This window comes from Pseudophryne corroboree, chromosome 1, assembly GCF_028390025.1.
Source record: "Pseudophryne corroboree isolate aPseCor3 chromosome 1, aPseCor3.hap2, whole genome shotgun sequence".
In the NCBI taxonomy this organism is placed as follows: Eukaryota; Metazoa; Chordata; class Amphibia; order Anura; family Myobatrachidae; genus Pseudophryne; species Pseudophryne corroboree.
The window spans coordinates 598,920,460-598,940,075 of NC_086444.1; the positions used below are offsets into that span (position 1 = coordinate 598,920,460).

Sequence of the window (19,616 nt, forward strand, 5' to 3'; positions counted from 1 at the left end):
TGCATCCTTTATATCTAAGACGACGTCTTTAATATGCTCTATGTTAGCAAACTATTATCCCTGTCTTAGAGTATTAATATTATCTGACTGGGTATCAGACCACGCTGCAGCAGCACTATTTATGCTGAGGCAATTGCAGGTCTCAGTATATAACCTGAGTGTGTATATACAGACTTCAGGATAGCCTCCTGCTTTTTATCAGCAGGCTCCTTCAAGGTGGCCGTATCCTAAGACGGCAGTGCCACCTTTTTTGACAAACGTGTGAGCACCTTATCCACCCTAAGGGATATCTCCCAACGTGACCTATCCTCTGGCGGGAAAGTGTACGCCATCAGTAACTTTTTAGAAATTACCAGTTTCTTATCGGGGGAACCCACGCTACTTTACACACTTCATTCATTCATCTGATGGGGGAACAAAATGGCTGCTTTTTCTCCCCAAAAATAAAACCCCTTTTATGTGGTACTTGGGTTCATGTCAGAAATGCGCAACACATTTTTCATTGCCGAGATCATGTAACGGATGTTCCTAGTGGATTGTGTATATGTCTCAACCTCGTCGACACTGGAGTCAGACTCCGTGTCGACATCTGTGTCTGCCATCTGAGGTAACGGGCACTTTTTTGAGCCCCTGATGGCCTTTGAGACGCCTGGGCAGGCGCGGGCTGAGAAGCCGGCTGTCCCACAGCTGTTTTACGTCATCCAGCCTTCTATGTAAGGAGTTGACATTGTCGGTTAATACCTTCCACCTATCCATCCACTCTGGTGTCGGCCCCACAGGGGGCGACATCCCATTTATCGGCCTCTGCTCCACCTCCACGTAACCTTCCTCATCCCACATGTCGACACAGCCGTACCGACACAGCACACACACAGGGAATGCTCTGACTGAGGACCGGACCCCACAAAGTCCTTTGGGGAGACAGAGAGAGAGTATGCCAGCACACACCAGAGCGCTATATAATGCAGGGATTAACACTATAACTGAGTGATTTTTCCCCCAATAGCTACTTGTATAAACAATATTGCGCCTAAATTTAGTGCCCCCCCTCTCTTTTTAACCCTTTGAGCCTGAAAACTACAGGGGAGAGCCTGGGGAGCTGTCTTCCAGCTGCACTGTGAAGAGAAAATGGCGCCAGTGTGCTGAGGGAGATAGCTCCACCCCTTTTTCACTGACTTTTCTCCCGCTTTTTTATGGATTCTGGCAGGGGTATTTATCACATACATAGCCTCTGGGGCTATATATTGTGATGATTTTGCCAGGCAAGGTGTTTATATTGCTGCTCAGGGCGCCCCCCCCCCCCCAGCGCCCTGCACCCATCAGTGACCGGAGTGTGAGGTGTGCATGAGGAGCAATGGCGCACAGCTGCAGTGCTGTGCGCTACCTTGGTGAAGACTGAAGTCTTCTGCCGCCGATTTTCCGGAACACTTCTTGCTTCTGGCTCTGTAAGGGGGCCGGCGGCGCGGCTCCGGGACCGAACATCAATGGCCGGTTCCATGCGGTCGATCCCTCTGGAGCTAATGGTGTCCAGTAGCCTAAGAAGCCCAAGCTACCACCAGTTAGGTAGGTTCGCTTCTTCTCCCCTTAGTCCCTCGCTGCAGTGAGTCTGTTGCCAGCAGATCTCACTGTAAAATAAAAAACCTAAAATATACTTTCTTTCTAGGAGCTCAGGAGAGCCCCTAGTGTGCATCCAGCTCAGCCGGGCACAAGAATCTAACTGAGGTCTGGAGGAGGGTCTTAGTGGGAGGAGCCAGTGCACACCAGGTAGTCCTAAAGCTTTCTTTAGTTGTGCCCAGTCTCCTGCGGAGCCGCTAATCCCCATGGTCCTTACGGAGTCCCAGCATCCACTTACGACGTCAGAGAAACTGGGGGGTCTAATTCAGCAACACTCAGATGCAAGAAATATACATTCCTTGCTTTTTATTACTGAAATGTAGCAATAACTGAAGAGTTTAAGTCAGTGTACCCAGTGACCATTCTGTTTTTTCAAGTCATTAATACAAAATTCATATTTGAAGTCTTTCAGTTACAGATGTAACTACTGGACAAATAAATACATTTTTAAAAGAATGAAGGTAAGGATATTATTTACCTTTCAACAGTATTCATTTTACTCAATATAATTCCCTGACAGTCTCACCTTGAGGACTGTAACTCTGCTGCCACGTGGGAGCAGTCTGTCCTGTCCATCCATTGGCTGCACTTTGCATGGCTCTACCACCCCATTGGTTGGATCCTGGAGAGCCAGGAGATTGGCTTTTACTGTCACGAGGCTCCGCACGTTTCACTTCCACCTAAAGAAAGACAGAAACTGGTCAAATAATAGCTCAATGGTTCCTGCCCTCTCCCCTCCCACTGTACCCAAACTTATACTTACAACTAAACTTAGCTTATTACTTTAATTATATAAATTAAAGATTATATATGGGTCCTTAACATACTTAACATGTACAATATATGTCTTAATATAGAGTCATAATTGGGAAAACTAGGGATTCCTGACATGGGTTAAAAAAGAAAAAAACAGATTAAACTCCTCTTAATCATGTAGAGCCCTGTGGATGGCCAGGCAAGGCTTTTTATTGGCATTCACCAGAACAAGATACAGGTGCACGTCATGTGATAGTCTAAACGGTGCTCACAATTTAGAATCCCATAAGGAGGATGGGGTTGGAGTGGTTCTAGGGAGACTGCTGATTGACTGCATCAGAAATTACTAATGGAAGATAAAGACTTACCTTCCCCAGGCTAACGCTTTAAGAATCTCAATTTAATTAACTCGCAAATAATGTCAGAGGGAATGGATGTGGTAAGAGAATCTTACACTATATCTAACAAAAAAAGTAAACAAAACATGCAAGTAATACAAAATGGACAGTTTGGTCAATAAGAAGCATATTCTTCATACTGTGTTGTTACCCAGATGATTTATAGTCCTTAGTATATGTTGGCAAGACTATTATGTGCTTTCCTTTGAAACTAGTTTAAATTAGATTATAATAGAACAATGTTATCTTTACTTGTTGTGCACTTGTTTGTCTATCTATGCATGAAGACTGTTCACAGCCATAACTGATCTAAATGTACTAAATATTAAACCATAGTTTTAAAGGGACAACAAAAATATTAATAGCCATAACATCTGGACTTTGCAGTAGCCTGTGCACCATATGCTTTCCTCTGTCCTAGACACAAGTAGCTGCACTCATTTTGGAGCCATGAGTGCCATAAAACATTAACACTAAGTAACAATTAATGCCAACACAGTGCCAAGTCTCAGGCCAAAAAAAGTTGCAGTTTCAGCAAAAATAGTAAAATTATAAGAAAAACTCCACCAAAATCTGAAAGCTAAACTGGGTCCCAAAACTTCACTTATTTAGGGTCTGGCGTTAAGACTTAACAGCAGGTTACCCTATGTCTTGTTCACTCCCCTTATCTGCTCCACATGTTGCATGTTTTTGTTGGGCAATTTCCAGAACTAGTAGAGACCAGCAAAAACTAGCATATGCTTCTCAATCCTACAGTCTTCTCACCCACTGCAACATACTGCCAGAAGAAATGTAAAGGAGCAAGAATAAGGAAGGGATTGGAGCTTGACTGATTGCCTAATCCTCAAACCACAACTAAATAAGCTTTTGGAATTAATTTTCTCTTTGGATTTTCCGCACAAAGCTAATTTTTCACTTTTGAGTTTAATTATCTATATCTATTTTTTTTTTTTTTTTTTTTTATAATTGTAGAGTATTGATGGTAATGTCCATTTTAAAGGATACATTTGTAATCTACTTATTTCTTAAACACTTGGGTTGATTCAATTTACCGACAGTTGAATAGTGCCGGGAATTAGCTCCCGGCGCTATTCAATTCAACTCAATGTTGATTTGTCGGGAGAACGGGCATTCTCCAACTTAACTCCGCGCCGCGATGCTGATTCCTGACAGAATCAGCCTCGCCCCGCCATACGGCAGCACTTTTGCCGGATTTCCTCTCTCATCCCCCGCGGGTGAGAGAAGAATACCCAACAATTGAGTGTCACTTGGCGCTGTACTGAATAGCACCAGGCGCCAGTTCCCGGCGCTATTCAACTGTTGGTGAGTTGAATCGACCCCATTGAGTCTAACGAAGCAATATTAGGTTTTGTTGTAAATCAACTTAAGTTTTAGCAAATGTTATATATATATATATATATATATATATATATATATATATATATATATATAAAATTCTTCTTTTATTTAAGCTGTACCCAAGCTTTTCTATACTCAAAAAGGGGGCGAACATAGCTGACTGCCCATAGGAAACACAAGGTTTTTTTGGAAACTTGTAATTTTTTGTGTATCTATACTTCATTACTAAAGCTCTCAATGTGGGAGATGGAACTACAACTTCTTAAAGTCCTGACAACACAGTATGAATAGATCACTTTACTGCAGAATGGTTAAACTACTGAAAACTGTTTTTTTTGTACCAAAAGATTAACAGTAAGTGACCCAGTAATGAAACAATAACAGCGACCAGTCCTTCCTGAGGTCTACGAAATTGAAAACATATGTAAAAGTAAGAAATTCAGGTATTGTGCCCATACCCCTAGTCAAATTTGAAGTACACATGACGTCAGAAGGAGTGGCATCAAACCAAGCCTTAGGCAGCAGTGTGTCCTTGAGGGCCATGATCCTGACACATCAGTGACATGTGAGAAAGTTAAATGAGCAGTCACTGGATTTTAAATAGATTAAGGTACTACCTAAACACCTCTTATTTAAAACACCAAAAATATCCTCGCCTATGCTTCAATCCCACACCACCCTAAGACAATATACACTATCGGCCAATCACCAAGGACACGGACTGCTACCCAAGACTTAGTTCAGTCTTAAGGTAAAATAAAACTACAACTACACACTTTTTTGCCCATGATGTCGTGAAAATGCATGTTGACAGCCTGGTCCACTGATTGTTCGTCCTCGAAAGTTATAAATCCAAAACCTAGCCAACGACGAAGAGTGAATCAAGGTAGCAGGGTGTTGTGACACAAAACAGGATGATGAACAGTATTAGGAGCAGAACCAAGGCCTCAGCAGCAGGATCAGACTGTAGCAATTCCAGGCACAGCTATCTTGTATACAGAGTTGTGAGAAAAATTGTAGAGGTGGAAAAAAAAAATGGTTCTAGTCACAGGAAGTAAAGTGTAAACCTGGTGACTGGTGAAGAAAAAAACTTTATCAAATACTTTCATGTAATCAATGTGTTTCTTCCTCACCGCCTTAGTGAGGCATATGTGCTGTGAAGTCGCTGTGCAGTCCTGCTGCTTCCTCCTTGGTGGCATTTCACTTGCAGCTAGTGCTGACAGCAGCCATATATTGTTCTAAAGCGTTAAACAGAGCTACAATATCTATAACAGTTAAGGACCGTCAAAGCTTTCCCAACAGTGTTGGGAAAGCCCAGAGTCTGTATTGGAGAAAAAGCTATATGAATACACAAAGATACAGGCCAAGCTGAGATATGAAAATAATACTCTTTGTAGAGGAGGTTTGCATTTCCCACACTACAGGGAGTGAGGTGTAAACGAAGCATCAGCGGGGTTGCACCTAAACCATCATCAACTTGCACTGACTGACACAGAATATCTGTAATAGTAAATACGTTTAAAGGTCAATCTCTTAAACGGTTCACCCATTCTGTAGCTGGCACCTAAAGCTAGTCTTGGTCAAGAGAAACAAGGCTAATAACTAAGAGTTGGTAATATTTAACAAAATTGACAGCGAATATCGACAACTGCAAACAAAAGATGCTCATGCTTACTTGCCATTTACAAATAATGGTCCATAGTATTTTCCACAAAAAAGGTCAGACTAAACTTCTAATAAAGGGTGGGATTCAAATGATATATCACGCCCAATTTCCTTTCTAAAATGATCTCCGTTATCACGCATATTGCGCCCATAGTGATTAGGTTTAGCTGTGTAAAAAGTTGGGTGCCTCCCTACTTCGTGGGTAGCGAGCTGAAATAATGATACCATGCCCTTGAGGGCAGAAACAGAACGGGTGTAAAAAGAATTTAATCCTACCCACTGAGTTTGATTCATTTACAAATTAGACAGAATAACTGCGGTGTGTGAAATGACAACTACTACAGGGAATACAAACCTAGGCCACATCTGTTTTACGTTTCAAAGCTCTGCTCAAATATACACAAAAGTGGATGGAACTTGAAGGCAAAGAATCACCATAGTTTCATAAATACATAATACAGCCAATACGGCTAAAAACACCATGTAGACAAAAATAGCTGGCACTTCATTTACACCCCAAACTCATCGCGCCCACGCCTTATCTAACAGAACTGGCCTGTACCTGAGTGATCCAGCTTAAACACCTAGAGAGAAAAAAAAGCTAGAGAGATAACATTAATCACAGTCAAACAAAAACAAACTTAACAATACTTTACTGTAACTTACATGAATAATAATGTAAAATGAAAAACAAACTAGAACTTAGCTTACAATGTAAGGAGCACGCTACCATATGTATCTTAATGATGAAATGATTAGGAGGGCATTCAGAAGGCAAACAATTTTGACCGTATGTATGGAACAGGCAATGGATGTACTGTGGCCAGCACCAGCATGTGACCTGGGCTCAGGAGGGAAGGACTGAATTTTATAACAAAGAAGACTTCAACAGGACACTTACACAATGGTCCTCACACACAATGCAGAATACCCAGGATTCTGATTGGTGCATCAATATTTCAAAAGGACCATCCATATGTAACAAAGAAAAAGCAAAGATGGTAGCTAGAAAAAAAAATAGTTTATGCACAGTGAAAAATGTCAGATGTCTGAGACACAAACGTCACAGCTTGCAAATGACCCAAATGCATCCTGCAGCAGAAACAGGCCTGCGGAAAATACATTTCATCATTTCCAGTTCAATTTACAAATGCTGTCAGTTTGTACATAATAGTAAAACATCGCCAATGCAGAATGGAGCAGGGATTAAACCCCTGGGCAAGTGCAGACAGGCAATGTGCAATGCTCGAATTAATGTAAAATTGTTTGCCATCTAAATGAAGAGAATGATGATAGAAGTTGAAAAGTAAGATGGTTCAGCCTTTATTTACCTCTTGGCCTCTGTTTTTCAGCATCATAAATCATCACAACTTCAGTAACCTGTAAATGAACAAAAGAAAAGTAAAATTAACATCCCGTATGATAAAACAAAACCACACACAATTCCAAGCAACATGCTGGAGTGGCTTCTTTACACGTAGCTCCATGTTACTGTGCGCCATGAATGAAATACTGAATTTCAAGGATAAAGGACTATAATAATGAAACACTGTGTAGATGTGTCATGTGAAACAAAGGAAGATGTGGCCCTAAGTTGTTCTAGTAATCTACAAAAACAAAAAGATGCAAATATACGTATACAAAACAATAGAAAAAAGGAAAGCTGTATATTGTGTTGCCTTCATATTGTCAAACACCCACAAGAATAAGCATACAATAATATTACTGAGTAGATACACCCAGATTTAAGGATTGAATCTAAAGGCTAGATTAATGTAACCACCAATTCTTGGCAGTTTTGATTCCTGAAAAGAGGATTATAATTACATACCGGTAAATCCTTTTCTTGTAGTCAATAAGGGATACTGGGGACCTTAGTACAATGGGGTATAGAAGGGGTCTAAAGGTGCACTTAAAATTTCTTCCACAGGGTGTGCTGGCTCCTCTATGCCCTCCCCTACAGCTCAGTCTAGGAAAACTGTGCCCGAAGGAGAGGGACATACTCCAGAGGAGGATACATAACAATGAGTGATGATATTAATAAACCAACACAAAACACAACAATGAGCTAGCAAAACACAACAGCAACAGCTCTTGAAACAACTTCCCACAAGAACAAAACCTTGCAGGAAAGTCGCAGCACAGAGGCGGGCGCCCAGTATCCCTTATGGACTACGAGAAAAGGATTTACTGGTAGGTAATTAAAAATCTCTTTTCTCCATCATCCATAAGGGATACTGGGGACGTCACAAAACGCCCCAAAAAGGGTGGGAACATGCCAAGACGCCTGCAACACTGTACGTCCAAACTGGACATCCTCTGCAGCCAGAGTATCAAACCTGTAAAACTTGACAAACAGGTTTGTCCCCGACCAGGTAACGGCCCGACACAGTTGAAGGGCCGACACTACCCAAGCAGCCACCCAGGAGGAACCCACTGACCCTGTGGAGTGGGCCGTGATAGACCGAGGATAGACTGAAGCATAGGCCTGTTGAACAGTAAGCCTAATCCAACGGGTAATTGACTGCTTTGAAGCAGGACAACCCTCTTTGAGAGCATCATACAGCACAAAGAGGGAATCCGATTTTCTGACAGCAGCAGTCCTCTTGACAAATTCTCAGGGCTCGCACCACATCCAATGACTCAGGAATTGAGGAAGAGGCTGAAGCTGCCGAGACCACAATAGGCTGATTCAAGTGGAATGCAGATACCACCTTAGGTAAGAACTGTTGTCGAGTCCGGAGTTCCGCTCCGTCCACATATAAGATCCAAGTAGGGACTTTTATAGGACAAAGCACCAAGTTCAGAGACACGCCTAGTGGAGGCCAAGGCTAGGAGCATAACAGTCTTCCACGTAAGGTATTTGTCCTCCACTGACATCAGAGCTTCAAACCAAGAGGACTATAGAAAGGACAAAACCACGTTTAGATCTCAAGGTGCCGTGGGCAGCACAAAAGGAGATTGGATGTGCAGGACACCCTGCAAGAATGTCTGGACTTCGGGCAAAGCAGCCAGTTTCTTCTGAAAGAAAATTGACAAGGCCGAGATCTGAACCTTTATGAAGCCCAACCTTAGGCCTATATCCACACCAGCCTGTAAAATGCGTCCCAGGTTGAAATCCGCAGAAGGATATTTTCGGCCCTCACACCAGGAAATGTATCGTTTCCAGATATGGTGGTAGTGCTTCGACGTAACCGGTTTTCTGGCTTGAATCATGGTGGTAACAACTTTTCCTGGGATGCCCTTCTCAGCTAGGAGGTTCCGCTCAACTGCCATGCCGTCAAACGAAGCCGCCGTAAGTCTGGGTAAACTAATGGTCCTTGTTGAAGATCTTCCCTTAGCGGTAGGGACCAGGGGTCTTCTATGGCCATCTCCAGAAGATCCGCGTACCAAACCCTCCAAGGCCAGTCTGGTGCGATGAGAATCGCCTGAGCTCCCTCGCTTTTGATTTGCTTTAGAACCTTGGGGAGCAACGGAATCGGAGGAAACAAGTACACCAGCTGGTAATCCCATGGAGTCATCAGAGCATCCACTGCTGATGCCAGAGGGTCCCTCGTTCTGGAACAATAGCACTGAAACTTGTTGCTGAGCCGAGAGGCCATCAGATCGATCTGTGGGCAGCACCACAGATCTGTTATCAGTTGAAACACCTGAGGGTGGAGACCCCACTTTCCTGGGTGGAGGTTGTGACGGCTAAGGAAGTCTGCTTCCCAGTTGTCAACTCCTGGAATGAATATGGCCGACACCACCCTTGCATCTGTTCGGTCCAAAGGAGAAACTTGGATAGCTCCCTCATGCAGGCCCTGCTCTTTGTTGCACCTTGCCGATTAACGTAAGTCACAGCGTTGTCCGACTGTACCTGAATGGCCAGGCCTGGGAGCAGATGAGCTGCCTATAACAGAGCATTGTACTGTAGATCGCTCTGAGTTCCAGTATGTTTATAGGGAGGCGGCTTTCGAGGAGTGACCACCGGCCCTGGAACTGTTGTCCCTGGGTTACCGCTCCTCAGCCCCAAAGGCTGGCATCTGTGGTCAAGAGAATTCAGTCCTGGATCCCGAAGCTCTGCCCATCCAAGAGGTTGGAGGATTGCAACCACCACAGGAAGGAGATCCTGGCCTGCGGTGAGAGACGTATGACCTGGTGCATCTGCAGATGTGAACCCGACCATTTCTTCAGGAGATCCAGTTGGAATATCCGTGTGTGGAATCTGCAAAATTGAATGGCCTCGAAGGAGGCCACCACTTTCCCCAACAGACGGTTGCAGAGATGTACCGAGACCCGGTCCTTCTGCAGAACACCCCGAACCAACTCCTGAATTGCATTCACCTTGTCCGTAAGGAGGAAGACCTTCTGAGCCACCGTGTCCAGGATCATCCCGAGAAACTGGAGATGCTGGGTTGGCTCCAGGTGTGACTTTTGAAAGTTCAGAACCCACCCGTGGCATGATAGCAGGGAGATGCTGTCCAGCAGTACTTCCTTCGACCTGGCTTTGATCAGCAGATCGTCTAGATCCTGAGTTGAAACATCATTCCCACCATCACTTTGGTGAAAACCCTTGGGGCCATGGATAGGCCGAAGGGCAGCGCCTGTAACTGGTAATGTTTTCTGCGGACCAAACCTGAGGTAAGCTTGATGAGGCGGCCACATCGGTATATGGAGGTAAGAATTCTTTATATCCAGGGAGACCAAGAACTCTCCCTCCTCCAGACATGAGATCACTGCACTCACAGACTCCATTTTGAACCGTAAAACCCGCAGATATGGGTTTATCGATTTGAGGTTCAAAATGGGTCTCATTGAACCGTCCGGTTTTGGTCCCACAAAAAGGCTGGAGTAGTATCCCTCGCCTTGTTGTTGAGGTGGCACAGGAACAATGACCTGGGTCTGGGCTAACTTTTGAATGGCCTCCTGCAACGTGAGGCGCATGGTTTCTGAAGCTGGTAAACCCGACCTGAAAAACCTGAGAGGTGGAAGACTTTTAAATTCCAGCTTGTAGCCTTGAGAGGATCAGATCTTCTACCCAAGCGTCCTGGCAGGAGCGGTTCCAGATGGAGCTGAAGTATCTCAGATAAGCTCCCACCCTGAAGTCCCCCTGGAGTGGAGGGACACAGTCATGCTGAGGGTTTGGAGGAGACAGAGCTGACGCCTTGTTCCCGGGAAGCGGAGGTGGCAAGTTTACGAGACTTACCACTTGAACCTCGTACCACATTTGAGGCACCTCGCGTCTTACCTTTAACCACTTGCCTGGCATGGTCGCATCAAATGCGACCATGCCTGCAAGTGCTCTATCTGTCCTGGTCGCACAGGATGCGACCAGTCAGATTGAGAGTGTTAGCAGCGGCAGGGAAAATAAACTTCCCTCTGCTGCTGCTGTCAGAGGGACCGGAAGGTCCCTCAGTCTCCCCGCACTCTCCCCCAATGATTGCCGTGCTGCCGATCACTGCTGATCGGTCAGCACGGCAGGATACCCCCCTCCAGGGGCTGCAGGCAATGGCAGCTGCTGGGGAGTGTAAATGAACCCTCTCAAGCCACCCCCCGAATCCCCCCCCCCCCCCCCTTTATACCTGCAGGCTGTCCCGACTTTTAAAATGAAAGCAGTGATGTTCCGATGATCGCAATGTTCCCGATCGATGTTTGGGGGGGGGGGATTTTTCCTTTTTTTTTATTTTTTTTTACTAAAATCATTTGGGATAGGGTTAAATTCATGTTCTTCACCTAATTCACTCATAAAAACCCAGACAATTTTGGAGCGTTTTTTGGCGAAATACATTGTCAGTTAAGTGGTTAAAGTGCGACATCCGAAAGGACTGCAGAGATCGCCCAGTGTAGGAACGTCTAGCCAGTGGAGCAGCCGAGGGGAGGTACGTGGACTTACCAGCAGTAGCCTTCGAAATCCAGGAATCCAATTCACCCCCGAACAGCCAATCTCCTGCGAAGGGTAAGGCTTCCACAATCTTTTTTGACTCCGCGTACGCCACCCACTGATGTAACCACAACGCTCTGTGTGCGGAAACTGCCGCGGTAGCAGTACGGGCATTTATTACTCCAATACCTTTGATGGTATCATAGAGGAAGCGGGTAGACTCTTGTATGTGCTGAATTAGTATCACCATATCAGCTAGGAACTTGTCCCCAGCAAGGACCTCTTGGATGTTACCGGCCCAAGTATGAATGGCATGTGTCACCCAACAACCTGCAATAACAGGCCTCTGGGAGGCCTCCGCTGCAACATAAACAGATTTTAAAGTAGTTTCTATTTTCCTGTCCGCGGGTTCCTTTATGCAGTAGCCCCAGGAACCGCCAGCGCTGTCTTTTTTTGACAGACGCGATACTGATACATCAACAGCAGGGGGAGCTTCCCAGACCTTGCGCACCTTGTGCAAAAGGGAAGCTGACCATTAATTTCTTTGATACCTGGAATTTCTTATCAGGAGTTGTCCATGTCTCTCTAAAAAGATCATCCAGTTCCTTAGAGTCAGGAAATGTGACCTGTAACTTTTTCTGTGATGAGAAAATAAGAATTTACTTACCGATAATTCTATTTCTCGGAGTCCGTAGTGGATGCTGGGGTTCCTGAAAGGACCATGGGGAATAGCGGCTCCGCAGGAGACGGGGCACAAAAAGTAAAGCTTTCCGATCAGGTGGTGTGCACTGGCTCCTCCCCCTATGACCCTCCTCCAAGCCTCAGTTAGGTACTGTGCCCGGACGAGCGTACACAATAAGGGAGGAATTTTGAATCCCGGGTAAGACTCATACCAGCCACACCGTACAACTTGTGATCTAAACCCAGTTAACAGTATGATAACAGAGGAGCCTCTGAAAGATGGCTCCCTACAACAATAACCCGAATTAGTTAACAATAACTATGTACAATTATTGCAGATAATCCGCACTTGGGATGGGCGCCCAGCATCCACTACGGACTCCGAGAAATAGAATTATCGGTAAGTAAATTCTTATTTTCTCTATCGTCCTAGTGGATGCTGGGGTTCCTGAAAGGACCATGGGGATTATACCAAAGCTCCCAAACGGGCGGGAGAGTGCGGATGACTCTGCAGCACCGAATGAGAGAACTCCAGGTCCTCCTTAGCCAGAGTATCAAATTTGTAAAATTTTACAAACGTGTTCTCCCCTGACCACGTAGCTGCTCGGCAAAGTTGTAATGCCGAGACCCCTCGGGCAGCCGCCCAAGATGAGCCCACCTTCCTTGTGGAGTGGGCCTTTACAGATTTAGGCTGTGGCAGGCCTGCCACAGAATGTGCAAGTTGGATTGTGCTACAGATCCAACGAGCAATCGTCTGCTTAGACGCAGGAGCACCCATCTTGTTGGGTGCATACAATATAAACAACGAGTCAGATTTTCTGACTCCAGCTGTCCTTGCAATATATATTTTCAATGCTCTGACAACGTCCAGTAACTTGGAGTCCTCCAAGTCACTTGTAGCCGCAGGCACTACAATAGGCTGGTTCAGATGAAATGCTGACACCACCTTAGGGAGAAAATGCGGACGAGTCCGCAGTTCCGCCCTGTCCGAATGGAAAATCAGATATGGGCTTTTGTAAGATAAAGCTGCCAGTTCTGACACTCTCCTGGCCGAAGCCAGGGCTAGTAGCATGGTCACTTTCCATGTGAGATATTTCAAATCCACATTTTTTAGTGGTTCAAACCAATGAGATTTTAGAAAGTCCAAAACCACATTGAGATCCCACGGTGCCACTGGAGGCACCACAGGAGGCTGTATATGCAGCACTCCCTTAACAAAAGTCTGGACTTCAGGGACTGAAGCCAATTCTTTCTGGAAGAAAATCGACAGGGCCGAAATTTGAACCTTAATAGATCCCAATTTGAGACCCATAGACAATCCTGATTGCAGGAAATGTAGGAATCGACCCAGTTGAAATTCCTCCGTCGGAGCACTCCGATCCTCGCACCACGCAACATATTTTCGCCAAATGCGGTGATAATGTTGCACGGTTACTTCCTTCCTTGCTTTAATCAAAGTAGGAATGACTTCTTCCGGCATGCCTTTTTCCTTTAGGATCCGGCGTTCAACCGCCATGCCGTCAAACGCAGCCGCGGTAAGTCTTGAAACAGACAGGGACCCTGCTGAAGCAAGTCCCTCCTTAGAGGTAGAGGTCACGGATCTTCCGTGATCATCTCTTGAAGTTCCGGGTACCAAGTCCTTCTTGGCCAATCCGGAACCACTAGTATCGTTCTTACGCCTCTTTGCCGTATAATTCTCAATACTTTTGGTATGAGAGGCAGAGGAGGAAACACATACACCGACTGGTACACCCAAGGCGTTACCAGCGCGTCCACAGCTATTGCCTGCGGATCTCTTGACCTGGCGCAATACCTGTCCAGTTTTTTGTTGAGGCGAGACGCCATCATGTCCACCATTGGTCTTTCCCAACGGGTTACCAGCATGTGGAAGACTTCTGGATGAAGTCCCCACTCTCCCGGGTGAAGGTCGTGTCTGCTGAGGAAGTCTGCTTCCCAGTTGTCCACTCCCGGGATGAACACTGCTGACAGTGCTATCACATGATTCTCTGCCCAGCGAAGAATCCTTGCAGCTTCTGCCATTGCACTCCTGCTTCTTGTGCCGCCCTGTCTGTTCACATGGGCGACTGCCGTGATGTTGTCCGACTGGATCAACACCGGTTTTCCCTGAAGCAGAGGTTCTGCCTGGCTTAGAGCATTGTAGATTGCTCTTAGTTCCAGAATGTTTATGTGAAGAGACGTTTCCAGGCTCGTCCACACTCCCTGGAAGTTTCTTCCTTGTGTGACTGCTCCCCAGCCTCTCAGGCTGGCGTCCGTGGTCACCAGGATCCAATCCTGTATGCCGAATCTGCGGCCCTCCAATAGATGAGCACTCTGCAACCACCACAGAAGAGATACCCTTGTCCTTGGAGACAGGGTTATCCGCTGGTGCATCTGAAGATGCGACCCTGACCATTTGTCCAACAGATCCCTCTGGAAAATTCTTGCGTGGAATCTGCCGAATGGAATTGCTTCGTAAGAAGCCACCATTTTTCCCAGGACTCTTGTGCATTGATGTACAGACACCTTTCCTGGTTTTAGGAGGTTCCTGACAAGCTCGGATAACTCCTTGGCTTTTTCCTCCGGGAGAAAAACCTTTTTCTGAACCGTGTCCAGAATCATCCCTAGGAACAGCAGACGAGTTGTTGGCATTAACTGGGATTTTGGAATATTCAGAATCCACCCGTGCTGTTTTAGCACTTCTTGAGACAGTGCTAATCCCATCTCTAGCTGTTCTCTGGACCTTGCCCTTATCAGGAGATCGTCCAAGTATGGGATAATTAATACGCCTTTCCTTCGAAGAAGAATCATCATCTCGGCCATTACCTTTGTAAAGACCCGAGGTGCCGTGGACAATCCGAACGGCAGCGTCTGAAACTGATAGTGACAGTTTTGTACGACGAACCTGAGGTACCCCTGGTGTGAGGGGTAAATTGGAACGTGGAGGTACGCATCCTTGATGTCCAAGGATACCATAAAGTCCCCTTCTTCCAGGTTCGCTATCACTGCTCTGAGTGACTCCATCTTGAACTTGAACTTCTTTATGTACAGGTTCAAGGACTTCAGATTTAGAATAGGCCTTACCGAGCCATCCGGCTTCGGTACCACAAATAGAGTGGAATAATACCCCTTTCCTTGTTGTAGAAGAGGTACCTTGACTATCACCTGCTGAGAGTACAGCTTGTGAATGGCTTCCAAGACCGTCTCCCTTTCGGAGGGGGACGTTGGTAAAGCAGACTTCAGGAAACGGCGAGGTGGATCTGTCTCTAGTTCCAACCTGTATCCCTGAGATATTATCTGCAGGATCCAGGGATCTACCTGCGAGTGAGCCCACTGCGCGCTGAAATTCTTGAGACGACCGCCCACCGCCCCCGAGTCCGCTTGAGAAGCCCCAGCGTCATGCTGAGGCTTTTGTAGAAGCGGGGGAGGGCTTCTGTTCCTGGGAAGGAGCTGCCTGTTGCTGTCTCTTCCCCCTTCCTCTGCCTCGTGGCAGATATGAATATCCCTTTGCTCTCTTGTTTTTAAAGGAACGAAAGGGCTGCGGTTGAAAAGTCGGTGTCTTTTTCTGTTGGGGAGTAACTTGAGGTAAAAAGGTGGATTTCCCGGCTGTAGCCGTGGCCACCAAATCTGATAGACCGACTCCAAATAACTCCTCCCCTTTATACGGCAAAACTTCCATATGCCGTTTTGAGTCCGCATCGCCTGACCACTGTCGCGTCCATAAACTTCTTCTGGCCGAAATGGACATAGCACTTACCCGTGATGCCAGTGTGCAGATATCCCTCTGTGCATCACGCATATAAAGAAATGCATCCTTTATTTGCTCTAAAGACAGTAAAACATTGTCCCTATCCAGGGTATCAATATTTTCAATCAGGGACTCTGACCAAGCTACTCCAGCACTGCACATCCAGGCTGTCGCTATAGCTGGTCGTAGTATAACACCTGTATGTGTGTATATACTTTTTTGGATATTTTCCATCCTCCTATCTGCTGGATCTTTAAGTGCGGCCGTCTCAGGAGAGGGTAACGCCACTTGTTTAGATAAGCGTGTGAGCGCCTTGTCCACCCTAGGAGGTGTTTCCCAGCGCGCCCTAACCTCTGGCGGGAAAGGGTATAAAGCCAATAACTTCTTTGAAATTAGCATCTTTTTATCGGGGGCAACCCACGCTTCATCACACACCTCATTTAGTTCTTCTGATTCAGGAAAAACTATAGGTAGTTTTTTCACACCCCACATAATACCCTGTTTAGTGGTACCTGTAGTATCAGCTAAATGTAACGCCTCCTTCATTGCCAAAATCATATAACGTGTGGCCCTACTGGAAAATACGGTTGATTCGTCACCGTCGCCACTGGAATCAGTGCCTGTGTCTGGGTCTGTGTCGACCGAGTGAGGCAAAGGGCGTTTTACAGCCCCTGACGGTGTTTGAGGCGCCTGGACAGGCACTAATTGATTGTCCGGCCGTCTCATGTCGTCAAACGACTGCTTTAGCGTGTTGACACTATCCCGTAATTCCAAAAATAAAGGCATCCATTCTGGTGTCGACCCCCTAGGAGGTGACATCCCCATATTTGGCAATTGCTCCGCCTCCACACCAATATCGTCCTCATACATGTCGACACACACGTACCGACACACAGCAGACACACAGGGAATGCTCTTAACGAAGACAGGACCCCACTAGCCCTTTGGGGAGACAGAGGGAGAGTTTGCCAGCACACACCAAAGCGCTATATATGACAGGGATAGCCTTATAATAAGTGCTCCCTGTATAGCTGCTTTTATAATATAATTTTTGCCACTATTTTGCCCCCCCTCTCTTGTTTTACCCTGTTTCTGTAGTGCAGTGCAGGGGAGAGACCTGGGAGCCGTCCTGACCAGCGGAGCTGTGTAAGGAAAATGGCGCTGTGTGCTGAGGAGATAGGCCCCGCCCCTTTTTCGGCGGGCTCGTCTCCCGCTCTTTAGTGGATTCTGGCAGGGGTTAAATATCTCCATATAGCCCCCGGAGGCTATATGTGAGGTATTTTTTAGCCATATAGGTTTTCATTTGCCTCCCAGGGCGCTCCCCTCCCAGCGCCCTGCACCCTCAGTGACTGCCGTGTGAAGTGTGCTGAGAGGAAAATGGCGCACAGCTGCAGTGCTGTGCGCTACCTTTAGAAGACTGAGGAGTCTTCTGCCGCCGATTCTGGACCTCTTCTTGTTTCAGCATCTGCAAGGGGGCCGGCGGCGAGGCTCCGGTGACCATCCAGGCTGTACCTGTGATCGTCCCTCTGGAGCTGATGTCCAGTAGCCAAGAAGCCAATCCATCCTGCACGCAGGTGAGTTCACTTCTTCTCCCCTAAGTCCCTCGTTGCAGTGATCCTGTTGCCAGCAGGACTCACTGTAAAATAAAAAACCTAAGCTAAACTTTTCTAAGCAGCTCTTTAGGAGAGCCACCTAGATTGCACCCTTCTCGGCCGGGCACAAAAATCTAACTGAGGCTTGGAGGAGGGTCATAGGGGGAGGAGCCAGTGCACACCACCTGATCGGAAAGCTTTACTTTTTGTGCCCTGTCTCCTGCGGAGCCGCTATTCCCCATGGTCCTTTCAGGAACCCCAGCATCCACTAGGACGATAGAGAAAAAGGATTGCTGCACATCTGTCTCATTCCCAGGAATATTTAAGACATCCCTTATAGCAATGATAAGTAAGTAAACTCCTTGTGCAGCAGATGAATCATCTAATAGAGCAGGCTTTCCCAACCACGGTCCTCAAGGCACACCAACAGTGCAGGTTTTAGTGATAACCAGGCTGCAGCACAGATGGCTAAATCAAAATAACTGAGCTACTAATTAAGTCACCTGTGCTGAAGCCTGGATATCACTAAAACATGCACTGTTATAGGCCCTACACACTGGCCGATTTTCAGAAAGATATGAACGATCTCGTTCATAAATGAACGAGAACTCGTTTATATCTTTCAGTGTGGAGACTCCAGCGATGAACGATGCGCGGCCCCGCGCTCGTTCATCGCTGGTCTCCCGTCAGCTGTGCATGCAGGCCAATATGGACGATCTCGTCCATATTTGCCTGCACTTCAATGCAGCCGCGTGACAGGGGGAGTGAAGAAACTTCACTCCCCCGTCACTGCCCCCCCGCCGCCGGGTCGCTCGTCGGCCGTATCCGCCGTCGGGCAGCTCGGCGGCGGGTCGGCCAGTGAGTAGGGCCCCTTAGTGTGCCTTGAGGACCGTGGTTGGGAATGCCTGTAATAGAGTATTAGATTCCAGATTGATTATGGGATCACCGCCAGGGGTGTACATATGCCTGCTCCACGTTCATGCCGCACATAGGAACCGGGCACCCCGGTTGTCACTCACCACTCTGCCGTCCTTCGGGCTCTGTACTGGGGGGGGTGCGGCGTGCTGTGGGTGTGTGCGCGAGAGAGCGCAATGCATGCGGTACACTGACCCGCAGGACCGGTCATGTAAACATGCAAGATCCGACTCAGCACCTCTAAACGAGGCTGGTGTTGGTCCCCCCAGTGTCCCTCGGGGCAGGTAAGCTGTTGCCCAAACAGCTTACCTGAAAATAAACAAACTAAACTGAAGAAATACTCACTGGAGCTCCAGAGTGTGCATCCTCTCCTGAAGGCACATTTTTCTAAACTGAGCTGAAGAGGAGGGCATAGAGGGGAGGAGCCAGCACACCCAGTGGAAGAAATTTGTGCACTGGCTCCTTTGGACCCCTTCTATACCCCATTGTACTAAGGTCCCCAGTATCCCTTATGGATTATAGAGAAAACTCAAATGGCAATAATACTAAATGCAAGTACACATGGTTTTGTAGTTATTTTTACATTTTCGGGGTCACAGCTGACAAGAATTATCAACTTGCAAAAACCAACACTTTGTAAATCTAGACCTAAGTCACCAGAGCTCGACAAAAACTACTGTGTACTTCCAAGGGACCTGTTTCACTCCCTAACACTGAGGGGTGGAAGGAGTGATTTAGGCACTGTGCACATCAGCCATACATACATTAGCCAGATCATGATGCATTTTAGTATGCACTCCTGTTGGGTCGCTAAATAAAATGTGTGATGTAGGGGCACTGCCAGCATTCACAATAGCACATCATGGGCATGGCCTGCACACGTACCCTTCATTGAATAAACCCCTAAATGGGTGGATTCCTACATCCCTCACATCATCAGCACCTAGTGCAGCACTATGAAGACCTGAGTGACTATATGTTCCTCCATCCCAGAAACAATTAGATTTTACTTACCGGTAAATCTATTT

The 19,616-nt window shown here is 46.5% G+C and overlaps 1 protein-coding gene across 6 annotated transcripts in view; it reads right to left on the minus strand.

Moving 5' to 3' along the window:
* Positions 1–19,616, minus strand: part of DAZAP1 (DAZ associated protein 1) — a 137,174-nt gene that overhangs the window by 45,087 nt on the left and 72,471 nt on the right. For all 6 annotated transcript variants that reach the window (XM_063914318.1, XM_063914317.1, XM_063914322.1 and 3 more), the window contains exons 6-8: positions 7,124–7,172; positions 4,904–4,986; positions 2,141–2,294 (exon numbers count right to left, since the gene is read on the minus strand). In XM_063914318.1, coding sequence (XP_063770388.1) covers positions 2,141–2,294; positions 4,904–4,986; positions 7,124–7,172 — 286 coding nt within the window. The remainder of the gene's footprint in view (positions 1–2,140; positions 2,295–4,903; positions 4,987–7,123; positions 7,173–19,616) is intronic.